The 14,659-nt window shown below is 30.3% G+C and overlaps 3 protein-coding genes across 3 annotated transcripts; 1 reads left to right on the top strand and 2 right to left on the bottom strand.

Moving 5' to 3' along the window:
* Positions 1–2,042: 2,042 nt before the first annotated feature.
* On the bottom strand, positions 2,043–3,562 carry LOC108913894 (odorant receptor 59a-like). Its single transcript, XM_018719547.2, has 6 exons — positions 3,122–3,562; positions 2,848–3,066; positions 2,681–2,780; positions 2,515–2,619; positions 2,299–2,454; positions 2,043–2,239 (listed from the first exon to the last, which is right to left on the bottom strand). Exons 1-6 carry the CDS (start codon positions 3,499–3,501, stop codon positions 2,186–2,188), a joined length of 1,014 nt encoding a protein of 337 aa, XP_018575063.1. The 5' UTR covers positions 3,502–3,562; the 3' UTR covers positions 2,043–2,185.
* Positions 3,563–6,547: 2,985 nt separating this feature from the next.
* On the bottom strand, positions 6,548–10,003 carry LOC108913892 (guanine nucleotide-binding protein subunit alpha homolog). Its single transcript, XM_018719546.2, has 2 exons — positions 9,478–10,003; positions 6,548–8,617 (listed from the first exon to the last, which is right to left on the bottom strand). Exons 1-2 carry the CDS (start codon positions 9,955–9,957, stop codon positions 7,991–7,993), a joined length of 1,107 nt encoding a protein of 368 aa, XP_018575062.1. The 5' UTR covers positions 9,958–10,003; the 3' UTR covers positions 6,548–7,990.
* Positions 10,004–10,358: 355 nt separating this feature from the next.
* On the top strand, positions 10,359–13,376 carry LOC108913881 (mitochondrial ribonuclease P protein 1 homolog). Its single transcript, XM_018719526.1, has 5 exons — positions 10,359–10,609; positions 10,860–11,098; positions 11,227–11,524; positions 11,736–11,968; positions 12,875–13,376. The coding sequence occupies exons 1-5, from the start codon at positions 10,435–10,437 to the stop codon at positions 13,208–13,210; spliced, it is 1,281 nt and encodes a 426-aa protein (XP_018575042.1). The 5' UTR covers positions 10,359–10,434; the 3' UTR covers positions 13,211–13,376.
* The last annotated feature ends 1,283 nt before the right edge of the window (positions 13,377–14,659 follow it).

Genomic DNA, 14,659 nt, shown 5'->3' on the forward strand with positions numbered 1-14,659 from the left:
CTATGTTAGCAGCGGGGAAAAATGGTATTTACAAAAGTTTTATTTGCGGAAAAATGACAAGAGCTAGGAATAAAACGCAAGAGGGTAATTTTGTTTAAAATAAAATGTGCATCATAAAAAGATATTAAAAAAATGTTTTTACCAGTGGCGTACCACAATTTTCTTCGAAAAACCTTACGGTATAAGATGTACGCACGCCACTGAGTAACTTACAAAGCCAATCTTTTTCCTGTTACTAGGGGATTGTCAAATTAAGCTATGGATAAAATTTCATTCCATAATCTTCTAATGTTCGAAAGTTATTGGAGAAAAACTAAATTTTTTGAAATTTTTTAGCGCCCTGTAGCTTGAAAAAGAAAACCCGTACAGCATAACTTCATATGACAAAAATTTATTTTTTAAACTAAAGAATCCACCGTTTAATTTATTCCCAACCTTTACGTTACACCCTGTATACTTAACAGGAAAATCTATTATTTTATCTAAATCACACCAAGACAAAATATTCTTTTAAAATACTGTTCTAATGACTTTATTCACACCAAATACTAACCAACAAACAATAAATTATAAAAAAAACAAATGATCAACAACAGGAAAAAGATTATACAATGGTAAATTGTATAACTAGTATAGTTAAATTGAAAGTCGGAAACTGATAAACCTGTAATTATTGGAAAACTAATATGTGTCATCTGGCATTGTTTTATTTTAAACAAATGACATGAGTCACCAATAACTATTTATTTTATTTACCATTATACTTTTTTTTTCTGAAGTTGATCATTCGTTTTTTTTATAACTTATTGTTTGTTAGTTTATGTGATGTGAATAAAGCTCTTATAACAATATTTTAAAAGAATATTTTGTCTCAGTGTGATTTAAATAAAATAATAGATTTTCCTAGTATATCATACATTGCATACTGAAGTCGACATGTCTCGAAAACAAGTAAATATAGGGAAAAACTTTATATTACAAAAATTTTTCAAAATTTAACGATCTTTCAGATGGACTGTATTTCCACGTTCCAGGGAACAAAAAATGTTTTAGTAATGCCACGCCATCTGTACAGAAAGATTTGAAGTAACAATTGTAACTAGAACTTAAAGCTATTCGAGAGACCTAACAACCCCCATTTCCAAAACTAAAATAAATTTCTTCATTTCGGAAATATTAGCAGCGGGAGTGTTAAATGGCACACCCTGTATGTGCAAAATAATTTTTGTCAAACACTCGACATTTTCGTTAAATTTTAAATTGCCAAAGTAAGTCTTTTTTGTCACCTAGTTGCAAAATACTTTATGTTCTAGAATGCCAAAGTCTTTTTCATTCTAGAACATAAAACAAGTAATACCACTTCATACACTTTTTCAATTTTCTTCAAATTACACCATTCTTTTGAATTCGTTGTAGACAATCTCGTACTGTCTCGACGATTTTTTTGGGGATTAATTGGGAAACAGCACTTTGTGCCGTTTCATATACTTCTCCTGGTAAATGTTCGTACTTTCCGAGGTCATTTTGAATTATATGAATATGATAGTCAGTAGTCACCGTGCCTAAACTATATCAAATATAAATTAAATTGTTGTATATAACACAATTGTTTTATTTTATTGCAGTCTTCAAAAAAATATTGTTTGCATCTCGAACGCGAAATGCTTTTTCGTTTTCAAATCGATATTTTACCTCCTCCATTCTTGAACCCAAAAGTACCATTTCGCGTTCTAGATACAAAAATAACTATTTCAATAATCAACAGATGGATACAACTAAGGTGTTTTTTTTTATCTAAATTCTTTAAACAAACCTTTATTTAAATTTAAATTTTATACTAACATCCTATCTCTTCAAAATTTGTTATGCTGTAACTGTAAGAAAAATCAAAATGAACCTAGAATTATCTAAGAAATAGTAGAGGTCACATTCTTGTTTATTAAAATATGACCACTTACGACTTCAAATTTCACCAGCTGCCGCTGTTGAAAATGTCTGAAGGGAATTTTTTATAGAAAAAAGATTATTTTGCTCTATGATAATGTATTTTGTTAAACTTTGCCTTAGTCAATAATAAAAAGTAGACATAAGTGGTGTATAAAAAAATCATTATAAGCTATGTCTGATTCACTATGACATCCTAATTAGCTCAATGGTGTTTTTTCCTATATGCACGTGTCTATACTTATTCATTGGTACTCTTTAGAACGGTGAAAAATGAGTAGGATCCTTTGATAATCTAAAAAATGTTTATAATGTGGTTAGGTAGGTGTATATTTTTCCGTTTTTCATACTAACTGATACAAAAGTTGATAACGTCAATGGAGCAAAATTTCCAGCAGTTAAATACAGTGGTTTCCTAGCCCGCGCCATAGTTAAGATCATACTCGCCTTAAAATTGTTATCGGCTGTAAGCCAATCACATTGCCATATGTACAGAGGCAATTCAGCCGCCTGAAATTTTAATCATCAGGATTGCAAGCTTTTATGAAATGTACAATTATACTTTTTCACCTTTAACGTCACTTCATTTCCAAACCAACAATACAGTGTGAGTTGAAAACCCATGGCCACCATATAAACAATTTCTGCATAAAACTGTTTACTAGCAATTGGCGTCTGAAAAAAATTATTTGATGTACTTACATTAAAATTAAAAAATTTATATTTATTTTTTTACCGAAGAGACTAAATATAAACATGAACATAATATAAACAGAGTCGCTGTCATTTGAGCCAGCGTCAGATATTTATGGACATTCTCCAAATCTTCGCAAACCCTAAAAGGAATGGATTTATAGAAATTGTTATTTGGAAATTGTTTGTATGGAAGTAACGCTTTCATACTTGTAAATGATTTGTAGATGATGACATATCTTCTTCATTTCATTGCAAAGTTTTAATTTTAATTCCTCAGAATCTAATAATATACTAGATTTATATATTGATTTTCCGGTCTGTTTAATAATCCTGTTTCTTATTGTTAGAAATGCTCCTTGAATCATCTCTAAGTTAAAACCAATCGAATTCAAAATATTCATAAATAACGTATCCATACCTACAATACTGTAAATATCGGGACATTTATCAAGTCGTATAATACATAGAATAAAAGATTCACCTGTAAGCGTAAGAAAACATAGGAATGGCTTGATAACCCAAGGCCAAAAGAAAGGAATCGTCAGTGTTATATTTGAAGGGCATCCAACTGTAATATGGTAATACATATAAACCCTGCCCTTCAGCACCTCGACGGCTGCTATTCATTAGTGTGGATATAGTTGGTGGCAAGTATGAAGAAAATAAAGTGGCATGAGCTAATATGAAAAACAGAATAGTATACTTTACTCCAATGTTTTTATATCTCCTCGATATTAAACCAGGAAAAAAAGATTTTTCAGTGCAGCTGTCATAACGAAATTCTTTGTTTTCCAAAGTATCCATAATTGCCAGAAGTTTGTGTTTTTGAAAGTAAAAAAATACTACTTTTATGGCCCCCATTAAATGTGTTAAAGCGAAGCTTATATTTTTTATTAAGTCATATTCATTCCCATACGTATAATATAAGCTTATAAATTCTGTAGCAGTAAAAAATATATTGACGAATAAAAATATCCCAATGCTGTACAATTTATATAACATTCGTAGAACTTTGTGTTGACCATCGGGTGACCAAAGACCTGCACATTGCAGTATCCATCGATTTGCAACAAAAAAATCTTCAGCATACTGTTCCTCCATTTTTTAAGTCCAAAAGGATACTATTTTGATCTTAGCGTGTAGCATGTACCTACTTCATTTCTTATTCTTTTACAGAATTTTATGGTAGCATAATTTCGAGTAATTGGTATCAGAACCGTTCTAAGATGCAGAAATAATTTTGCTAGACATCCATTAATTTTCTTATTGGACGTCCAACTACTCTATAATTATATGACTTATTTTCAAAACTAGTTAAAAAGGTCAGTTTTTTGTATTGTAAAATCAATGCGCAATACAGCACGAACATAACTCAAATTATGGTATTTATTTTCCTGCACAATTATAACTTCACTGTATCAGTCGGTGGTGTAACTACCATGCATTAATGCTCATAACATAGATAAAAAGAAAAAATAAAGATTGTAGACATTATATTATCAGTGTATATTAAAAAAAAAAATCAGAAAATCACTTTAGAGATTTTTTTATATAAAATCTGTCAAGTTTATTGTTTTTATTTCAGTTTAAAAATCTAGTAGATATTGGAAATACTCGAGGTGAAAACTTTTCCAACTGGAGACTGCCGATCCAGGTTCGAATTGCATACAGACCTCGACTGCTGATTGTAATTGGTAAATGGTAGTCCGCTTAGGAGTTACTTTCACAATTTCAAAAAAAAGCATATTTTCGTAACATTTTTTTTCTTATTTTAAATACCTGAACTCAATTTTTAGCGTTTCCAATCATTCCCAAAACATCTTGTGTGTAGAAAATACTACATTTTACAATAAAAGATGAGAATATCAGTTTTTGCATTTGCAAGTGCAAATTTTTTGCAACAAATTTAAAATTTGCATTGTTCGTATTCGTACATTTCCGTCCAGGCAATATCCAATCCTGCGGTGGAGATCGTATGGGATACAAGCTCCTAAAAACTTCTAAATTGAAAAGTACTCACACGAGACTTACACAAGCTCCTAGAAACGTCTAAATTTCTAGGTATTCACAGGAGAAAATAGCGATAGGCAAAGCCAAAATAATCATACTTGAAGTATCCAGAAAAACATATTTTGTGCCCACATTTCCAGGAACTTATTTTGCTTCCCAGGTAATGCATATTAGAGGTAATTCCCAAGAGAATGATGGTGACATTGAAAAGTAGATAAAAATATCTCATTCCAAGTATGTTCAATCCAAAATAAGCTGTTACACAAGAAATTATTCTTCAGTGGTTTTTTTCGTTCAAAACCAGTGAATCGCAAATCATTCATTTCAAAAAATACTATCTTCATCGTAGTTTTTTAATTATTGCATATTTTTAAGTATATACAAAAATATTCCATTTGTAATTAAATTCACTAATAAAGTGGTTAGTATGTTTTTATATGATTAAATTATGTATATGAAAAATTAATAATATAATTTATTATATGCAAATGTGACCTACTGAATAATATGCTGCCCCCTTTCCTGCACGACTCCTGAACAAGTCATGATTATAGTGAGGAGTAAATATATTAAATGATATATTAATAATATACAGAGTGTTTCACATGCTTTGCTTTGTGTTGGTTCTTATGCGAAATACCCTGTATAAAAATATATTCATATTGGTTAAGCCATGAAAAAATCCTTACTTTCACATACAGGTTTTTTTCGATGTTTAGTGTAGGGATATGGGAAAGTAGCATTTGAGGTAAGTAAATGAAATAACAAAGATATAAAAAATATCAGAATTTTACGAACAAACCATTATTTAATTTAAAGATATTAACGAGATTGTTCAAAAAGCCCACCGTTGTTATTAATTTACAAGATACATCTTTTTGAAACAGAATTTGAGGCTTCTCTCACAGAGCGCGTATCAATATTGTCAAAAGCTTCCTGAACGAATATAACACTCAATATCACGCTTTTCCCGATTTGAAAAGTTTATTGTCTCTGCCAATTTAAACAACATTTAAGAAAGAAACGTAACTGTCAAATAATGCTGCAGTAACTAAAAGCGTTGTCAGTAAACATTACGATTCTTGTCACAGCCATCTACGTCACTGAGCAATTGAATAGTTAAAAATGGGTGCAGTTCTCAGATTTTTCAAAATAACAATGCCAAATATATCATTGGAAAGCATAAGAAAGACAATAATTTGATCACACTATCTTATTAACACTGCAAAAACCTGAAACTTTGCAATTTAATTTTTTTTTGTAAAATAAATAGGAACGGAGCTACACACATCTGAAGGAATTGGCCTAATTAAGATTTTTCCAAATATCTACTCAGCCATGACGTAATATCAAAAAATAAAAGTAACATTTAATAAGGATCATAAAACGGCACATCTTTCCTCATTTAAGATTTTTTGTATCTCTGCTACTTTGCCAGATCCCTACACTAAACATCGAAAAAAACACCCTGTATATGAGTAGACAAAAAGTATTTTCTACTTGAGATGAAATATTTTTTTTTTGCATTTTCATCTCTCTTTACAAAGTTATGGGAAGATGGGCCCCCGATGATTGACTTATCATAGGGTTCCAGATTGTCTTGTTACGCTATTACTGTTAGTACTTAAATTATCTATATAGAATGTATGTAAACATTGCTTTCAAACAGCTACACTAGACAATCTTAGGAAATGAATTTTCTTCCATCATTGCGTGAAAAATGGCGACAGTACACAAATAAACCACGGAAAAACAAAAATCTTGGGAGGTCTCACAATAAACTATAAATATTAAAAGGAACCAAACCGTATATAAATTCATATATAGGTGTATTAATTAGTAAATTATAATAATCAGGTATTTTTTATTAACAATAAAAAAAATATAGAGAATATTATATATAAATTAATCAAAAAGCATAATGATTTCTTAATTATATTTTGTGCCTGCGGCACTAACTTTTAAATGATAATGTACTTCGAATTTAGTAAACTTCAGATATGTATAACATAAATTATAATAAAAATATTTAATTAAACGACAGATTTATAGTATACATTTATAAACAGAAGATATAAAAAGTTGTCTATTTATACTTTTTCTCATTTAGGAAGGCATTTATTTAATACTACATAAAGTTCTATAAAAATAATACATTTTTTATATGTACAATATTATATACATAAAAATGAGTAAATTACATTTTTTTTTAAATGCTGTTTATAGAGTATAATAGTTTTGTATATTACTGGAAATATATTCGATGGCAAACTCGTATTTAAAAAAAAAATGAACATGATTTTTTATATTTGTAATTTGTACAAAAATCAAAATATTAATAAGGCTTCATACTTGTCAAGATAATAATAACCCAGGGACGAATACAGGATTTTGTATCTTGGATTTTTTTCTAAACACATGATTTTCATTTGGTTAAATATTGAGGTGAGAATTCATTCAAAACGGTTTAGCAACATTTAATAATTACGGGAAAATGTGGTTTTTCAATTACTTAGAAAATCATTTTGTTTTTTGGTTGTTTGTCCATCGATAAAACATAACAAATTATTTCCAATAACCTTTTTCGTGATCAATTTTTACTGGCCAAATACATAATAATGATTTTTCGGATGATTTCCAGCAGTTGCCAATTTATCACATAACTCTTATCTATAAATATATTGTACACCTAGCTATGTTAAAAACAAATCATTTAGGCACAACTGGCAGTTATCAATATTGTTGGAAACGATTATTGGTACAAAATTGGTATCGATTATTATAAATACTCAATATATTACTTTACGTAATTATAAAAAACTACAAAAATGTGAAATTACTTTCGTGTGGGAAGTTAAAGTAAGATTAATTTCTCATTATTACAGTTACAAGAGGTATAAAATATTCTTTCTTTGGTTAAGACGATATGATATATAAATATGCATATATATGTATAATAAACGAAATGTGGCAACCAACTTGAAATAAACGGCTCGATACATTGAGTTTTATGTCAAAGAGAATTAACGTGTTCACATAATAATTACGACAATTATAAAATAGAAAATTCGAGACTCCAATAGATCTAATAATTGAAGATATTGGGATATCTTCGCCATTCATTATATAACATCAATATATAGTTGTATCACATTTATGTAATTTTGATAAATATACACATTGTACTTTAATATATACCTCAAGAATTCGATAAAATTTAAATAGTCTAAAACTAAAAATTAGGACTAATTTAAACTTAGTCAGTCTTCAATTAAATTTATCTTGTGTTTAACACAGCCTATTAACAAAAAAGACACTTTGAGATGCTAAAGAAATTCACTCACTCCAACATTAGAATCTCCAAGTTTCGATGTAGTATAGTATCCTTTACTGAGTTAAACACTACCTTAATGTTTTCGGTATCGACGGCTGTCGTGAAATGATGATATAATGGTTTCTTTGGGTTTCTCTTCACTCCTGTAAACATTGACAGAATAAACTTTTGTACATCTTGCATCGAGTGGGAATTTCCTGTGAATTGTGGGAAATACCAGCGTATATCTGTTTCGGGATTTCCCACTTTCCTTTCCAGTAAATCGAATTTATTTAAAAACAGTATAATGGAAACATTTCCAAATATGATATTATTAACGATTGCGTCAAAAATATTCTTGGATTCTTCTAATCTGTTAGTTATTCTGTCCTCCAGTAATACTTGGTCGAATTCTGAAGAGGAAACGAGAAATAATATCGAAGTGACGGAATCAAAACACTGAAACCACTTTTGTCGCTGCGATCTTTGGCCACCAACGTCTACAAATAAGAATGGAATATTGTTTATAGGTATCACGAATTCTGTGATACCTTTCGTTGCTTTACGACAATGAAGTATGTCTTTATTCGTTGGGATGTAATCTGGTCTAGCTATCCGTTCCAGGTTGTTGAAAAAGTACTCCACAGAGTCGCTCTGAAATGCATAGAATTTAAATATGTCATCCCTTAGATAATTTATATTTTAAAAGAGATTAAAATGCATATTTATTCTGTATAAAGTTTAGCACGACAAAATGATATAATGATTTTATTAATTAATTAAATTAAAATAATGTATAAAAATATACACATCAGATGTTTTTTAAATATACTATTAAAAAAACAGTGGTCTAATTTTAGCAATTTCAGAGATTAATTTGCAATTTTCAAGAAGAAATACAACAAAAATTTTACATTTTATTCAATTTCAAATTAATTTCATTAAAATATTTACAGATTTCTTTAGAATATTATAATAAATTCACTACATTATCTTATGGTTTCTCATTTAAATCACTTTCCAACCATGTTCCTGTCAGTGTTACATTATCTTACATAAATTTTATGGTTTCTCATTTAAATCACTTTCCAACCATGATCCTGTCAGTATCATCGAAAAATATGTTCATACTCAGAATTGAATACATGTAGTAAGCAGTCTGTCCATTAATGTTCATCGAATCGGAGCAAATAATTTTATAAATTAGGTTGTTTTAATAATATTAAAAATAATTTGGAAGCAATAAAAACAAGATCCTGGTTAATATATAAATGAACAAGTTGAGGTTATTACTATTATTATTAGATCTCCGAATTTCAATTAAGAAATCAGTCATTTTTATAATATATCGTAAATACAATTAATGAACAAAATCAGATCACTAGATCCAGATCTTTATAATAGGAAAATTAAATATTTCTTTTACTCTATGAGATAACATATAATATGTCGATTGCTCTAATAATGGTCATATGTTAATAAAGTGCAAATCTTGACAATAAAAAAGTACTAACCAGTTGGAATTCTCTTCGTCTATCGAAAGCTCTGCGAATACCAGAATCCTGCCAAAGTCTTGAAAGTAAAGAACTGTAGTGGTTAAATCGTACGGGGCTCAATACCAAACCGTGGTCTAACTGAAATAACTCTCTACCTAAGTCAACATTGTTATTGTCACCCCACGGAATACCCAGTTTTTCCCTAGCATCAGCAAGCACTTTCATCCCTTTAACTAAATTTTGATATATCACTTGTTGATATTCTCTAATTAGATCATTTTCAAACTTAATTCCGTGTATTATTCTCATTTGCTTCAGAAATGTTGATTTGCCACTCTCCCCTGCACCTAATAGCAAAACCTTCACTTGTCTTTTCATGGCCTGTTTATCCTTTTCTATCATCTTATCAATCTCTTGACTTTTATAACGTTGTTCTAATTCCTCTGGACTAAATTTAAAACGCAAGCAACATGGACAAGACCACATTAAAGTGGACATTTTTGATAATCAAAACTTGCAACTACATTCTTGCTGAATGAAGTTATGAAATTGAGTAACGCGCATGTGTTCTGTGTTCGTTACGTTCTTGCATTCTTGTTCTTGCGTTTGCTCAAAGCCAAGCCAACAAAGCGCAAATTCAGCAAATGTAAACCATAGTTTATGTAGCCGTATTATTGGTTGTTCTAGATATAGTTATTTCATTAGTTTAGTCAATATAACATCCTTTCTTTGTCTATGAGTATAATCGACCAATGGAATTGCATATCAAGCGATTCGGATAAAAATTTTGCAGTCGTAATTCCATGGTATCGTCCAGCCAGATCACAGTGTGCTGTGGTCCAGATTCAGAATTCAGAAAAGTGCACACGATTCACGATCATATCACGATCACGAATCAAGTCTGATCAGTGAGAAATTGTTAAAATGTGGTTAGATATCATTCACTAGTAGTTAAAAGTTTAAAAAAGAACAAAAATGTTTTCATTTCATCGAAATGGTTATAAATTAATAAAATTAGGAATGGTAATAATGAACGATACTAAAAAAAATTCTGCTCATAGTAAATTACTTCACAGTATACAGATAAGGCAAAAGGATGATTTATTAAAATTGTGTTTTAAAAGAAAACATTCTACTGCTACAAATATTGGTACGTGCAATAATGTTTTAACAAATTCTATAACATATAATCTACTTAAATACAGTTTGTTTGATGTCAACTAAGACAATAGAAATAAGTAAATAATATAATTAAAAAATAAGATGTAGGAGGTAAGCTTTATGTATTTATATTTAAAGGCATACGATTACTTAAGATCGTTTAGATAGTGAACTTTGAAATTGTATTTGCTTAGTTCATTCAAATTACTAGTAAGTTTTAACTATAGTTTTTTTTATAGATCCTGAAAATGAATTAAATTTTGATGATATTACAAAAGGAGATAAAGAAGTTGAACACAAACTGAAAGTAATCCTACTCGAGACAGAAGTTATGAGACAAGAAGGAAAATCGGTGCCTGAAAAAACATTTTTTACAGCAGAGCACTGGAAGGAATTGTTAAATTTGTCAAGTAGGTCTGCCAGAAGGAAGTATTTGGAATATTTATTTAGATTATCAAAAACGAAAGAAAACAGAAAGGTAAATGTTTGTCATGTACAGAGAGATTTAGTCAGTATCCAAAAATGATAGTAATTTAAAAGGATGCTTAAAATAATTTATATTTTCAAATATGTGAACATTTTTGAGATTGAAATCCTTTTTTTTAGATAAAACGATTTGAAAAAAAATTAAAAAGGGAAGAATTTATTAATTCAAAAGAAGTAGAAAAAAATGAATCTTTAGAAGAATTTGCATTAAAATATGATCTGGCGCATAATAATATGTTTCTCAGATTTTATGATTCCACTATAAATCAAATGTACAATAATCGACTTTTTCAAGCTATGATGTTTGGCCAGAAATTGGTGGTAGACTGCGGATATGATAAAAATATGACTAAAAGAGAAAATATAAACTGTGCCAAACAACTTATGCTACTGTTTGGAGAGAATAGAATACACGAAGGTATAGTATTTTCTTAATATCTGAGACGACCAAAGACAGAATGTTTTGTGTTTCTTCTAAAAATAATTTACTTATTACCGCATTTTGCTCTCATTTTTATTATTGGTTATTTCACATGATTTCCATTCCTACTATCAATTAACGGAGACACGAGAAACAAAATGAACGAATTTACATGTCTAGATTATTAAAACCGTCATTCGTTTTACAGATCCTTTCGATTTGCACTTCTGTAATACAGATCCAGGTGGAGAACTGATAAAGTACCTGCATAAACATATTCCAAATATGTACGAGCTCTCATTTCCCCTGAATTTACACGAAAGCAGTTACTTAGACTTATTTCCGAAAGATCAGTTGGTATATCTGACGCCGCACTGTCGACAAGAAATGACAGAATTCGATTTTGATGCCATTTACATTATAGGAGCTATAGTGGACAAGGTAATATTCAAATTGCTTTGAAATATAAATAATTTGATGCACAGGGTGATTGTCCACATTAATATACAGGGTTATCCAAAAGTCCTGGTACGGCAGAAAAACTTTGGAAGAAAGCATTTTGGTAAAAAATGTTTCAGACAAAAGTGTAAGGATTTTTCCCTGGCTATCTGATGGTGACCTTGGATTTAACCTTGACTTTGCATCTCAAGGTCATTTGAAGTTTTTTAAATGGGAGTCCCTATTTTTTATTGCGGATTTGGAAAGAGCAGGAAATTTTACATCCAAAGACGGTCTTGACTGTGACTGACAATAACCTTCAAGGTCAAATGTCGATAGACTTCCAAAAGTCCCGGTACGGCGGAACTTTCGAAGAATGCATTTTGGGAAAAAATATTCCAGTCAAAAGGGTAAAGATTTTTCCTGCTCTTTCCAAGTCCGCAATAAAAAATAGGGGTTCCTATTTAAAAAAATTAACTTGACCTTCAAATGACATTGAAGGTCAAAGTCAAGGTCAAATCCAAGGTCACAATCAGATAGCCAGGGAACAATTCTATCGTTACTCAATAGAACACCATTCAAGAATACCGATTAATGAGTCTTAGTAGAGACACGCCCCCTTTCTCTCGTTCCTTCTACTCCCTATAATTCAAGAATAGAGTCCCTGATGTTCATTTCTGTTCTTGTTCCACTGAGGCTACTACAGAACGTCTCAAATTACTACATACCACTGTCTAAGGAGTGGTTCCATCCATAGTAGTCTTAGAACCAACAAGGATGTCTGAAATGAACATCCAGGTAGGCCGAGGAATTCCCATAGCAGGACCGCTCCCATGGACCTAACCCGAGGTCAACAAAGATAATATTGTTATTTGAAACTACATAGGTCTGATTACGCTGTTGTTTCAGATAAACATTGAACCCCTTTCGTTAGCCAAGGCAAAAAAAGAAGGACTGAAGATGGCCAAGCTACCTCTGGACAGGTACCTGCAGTGGGGCGCCGGGTCTGGGAAAAGTCTAACGTTAAATCAAGTAACGTCCATATTAAACGACATTAAATTAAAGAGGGATTGGGATTTTGCCCTGAGGCACGTTCCCAAAAGAAAGGTTGTAGACTACGGCACCGGCAGCAGCATTAATAAAACGGGTAGTCAAAAATTTGGCACGTGTAGACCAGAAAGGAGGTGGAAACCTTCGTCTAATGTCGACCTTAATCAACAAATTTTTACTAAAAATAAGCAATGAAAGAATCCAGAGACAGATTTGTAAATTTTTTTTTTCCAGTCAATTTTATTGTGCACAATGTGTTTTTTTTTTGCAGTATTTGTTGAAGTACCTACTTAAATTTGTATAGATTTAAGATGGAAATGTTATATTCTGTAAATAGAAAATTGAAGAAGAAATTATTGAAATAAAATGGTCTTTTTTTATTAAGTGGTACAAAAAGGCGTCCCTCATATGACGTATTTTTTGTAACATGCTCATAGAAATAAGTAATTTACCAAAAATGGCGTACAAAAGGAAAATTGAAGAAATTATTGAAATATGAGGGTTTTTCTTAGATGGTACAAAAACGTGTCCAAAATTGAGATATTTTTTTTACTATGACATCAAAATTAGTAATTTTACGAAAAATTGTCCATTTAAAAGGATACAATACAACGAATAGACAAAAACTTACCAGTAGTAGTTTTCTAAATGATGCCAAAGAATATCAAGAATTATCTAACGTTTATTGTTGAATCGTTTTTAACATTTTCTAGAATTTCTACCCCTTATGGCAAAACAATATTACAAATGGTGAAAATAAAATCTATCACTATAAACTGTTTCACAATGTTTTCTATTTGCTATTTAAGTCCCTCCACTTCCTCAGTGCAATAAACTAAATTTTTCAGATAACCCCAAAGAAAAAATATGAATCACATTTTCTAGAATACCTTTGAACTAAGTTAACTTGTGGCATCGGTGGATTTCTAAATGTAAATTTGTCCTCATCTAAATGAAATGCCGAGGCTGCACTTTGTTGACACTTCCCATAAATTGAAGCTTGTATATCCAATCAAATTAGATTTTTACAATCATGTCAAAATTCAGTTCAGTAAACAAAGACACATAAAAATTAGCAAATATTCCGTAGAATTGAGTCAACTACTTTACCTCGGCTGAATGATAGGACTTCATTTTCAAAATGGTGTCCAAAGTTCGTAAAAAACAGTTTTTTTCATTAAAAAAAAAAGAAAAAAAATTTAGACAAAAGTAGAACTTTTTATGACAAACATTTGGAGTCTAACGCTGTCAATTGATCAACAAATGTATTAGTTACTGCAAAAAGGGCTAAAAATTGAATTTTTAAAACTTCTATATCTTTAAAAAGAAAAAAATTGTTTACGAAACTTTCAGAATATGTCCTTGGCAAGTAGAATAAGTGCATTTTTGTAAGATTAAAAAATATTTAACTGTTTTTGCAAAAATTGAGTTTTTCAAAAATAAGACAATTTTTTCAAGTTTCAATAAATCATACAGGGTGTCCCGAAATTCATGCAGCAAAATTTGGTCACAGATTCTTATGACAAATTTAGGATACCCGTATTTTTTTATTTTTGCCAAGTGGCCCCCTCTTTCGGAGTTACAGCCCCCTGAAAACTACCCCTCTAAGAAGTCTTTTTTATATCTCAAAACCATGTTGTACGA

Source organism: Anoplophora glabripennis, unplaced genomic scaffold (assembly GCF_000390285.2).
Source record: "Anoplophora glabripennis isolate ALB-LARVAE unplaced genomic scaffold, Agla_2.0 scaffold900, whole genome shotgun sequence".
Taxonomy (NCBI): Eukaryota; Metazoa; Arthropoda; class Insecta; order Coleoptera; family Cerambycidae; genus Anoplophora; species Anoplophora glabripennis.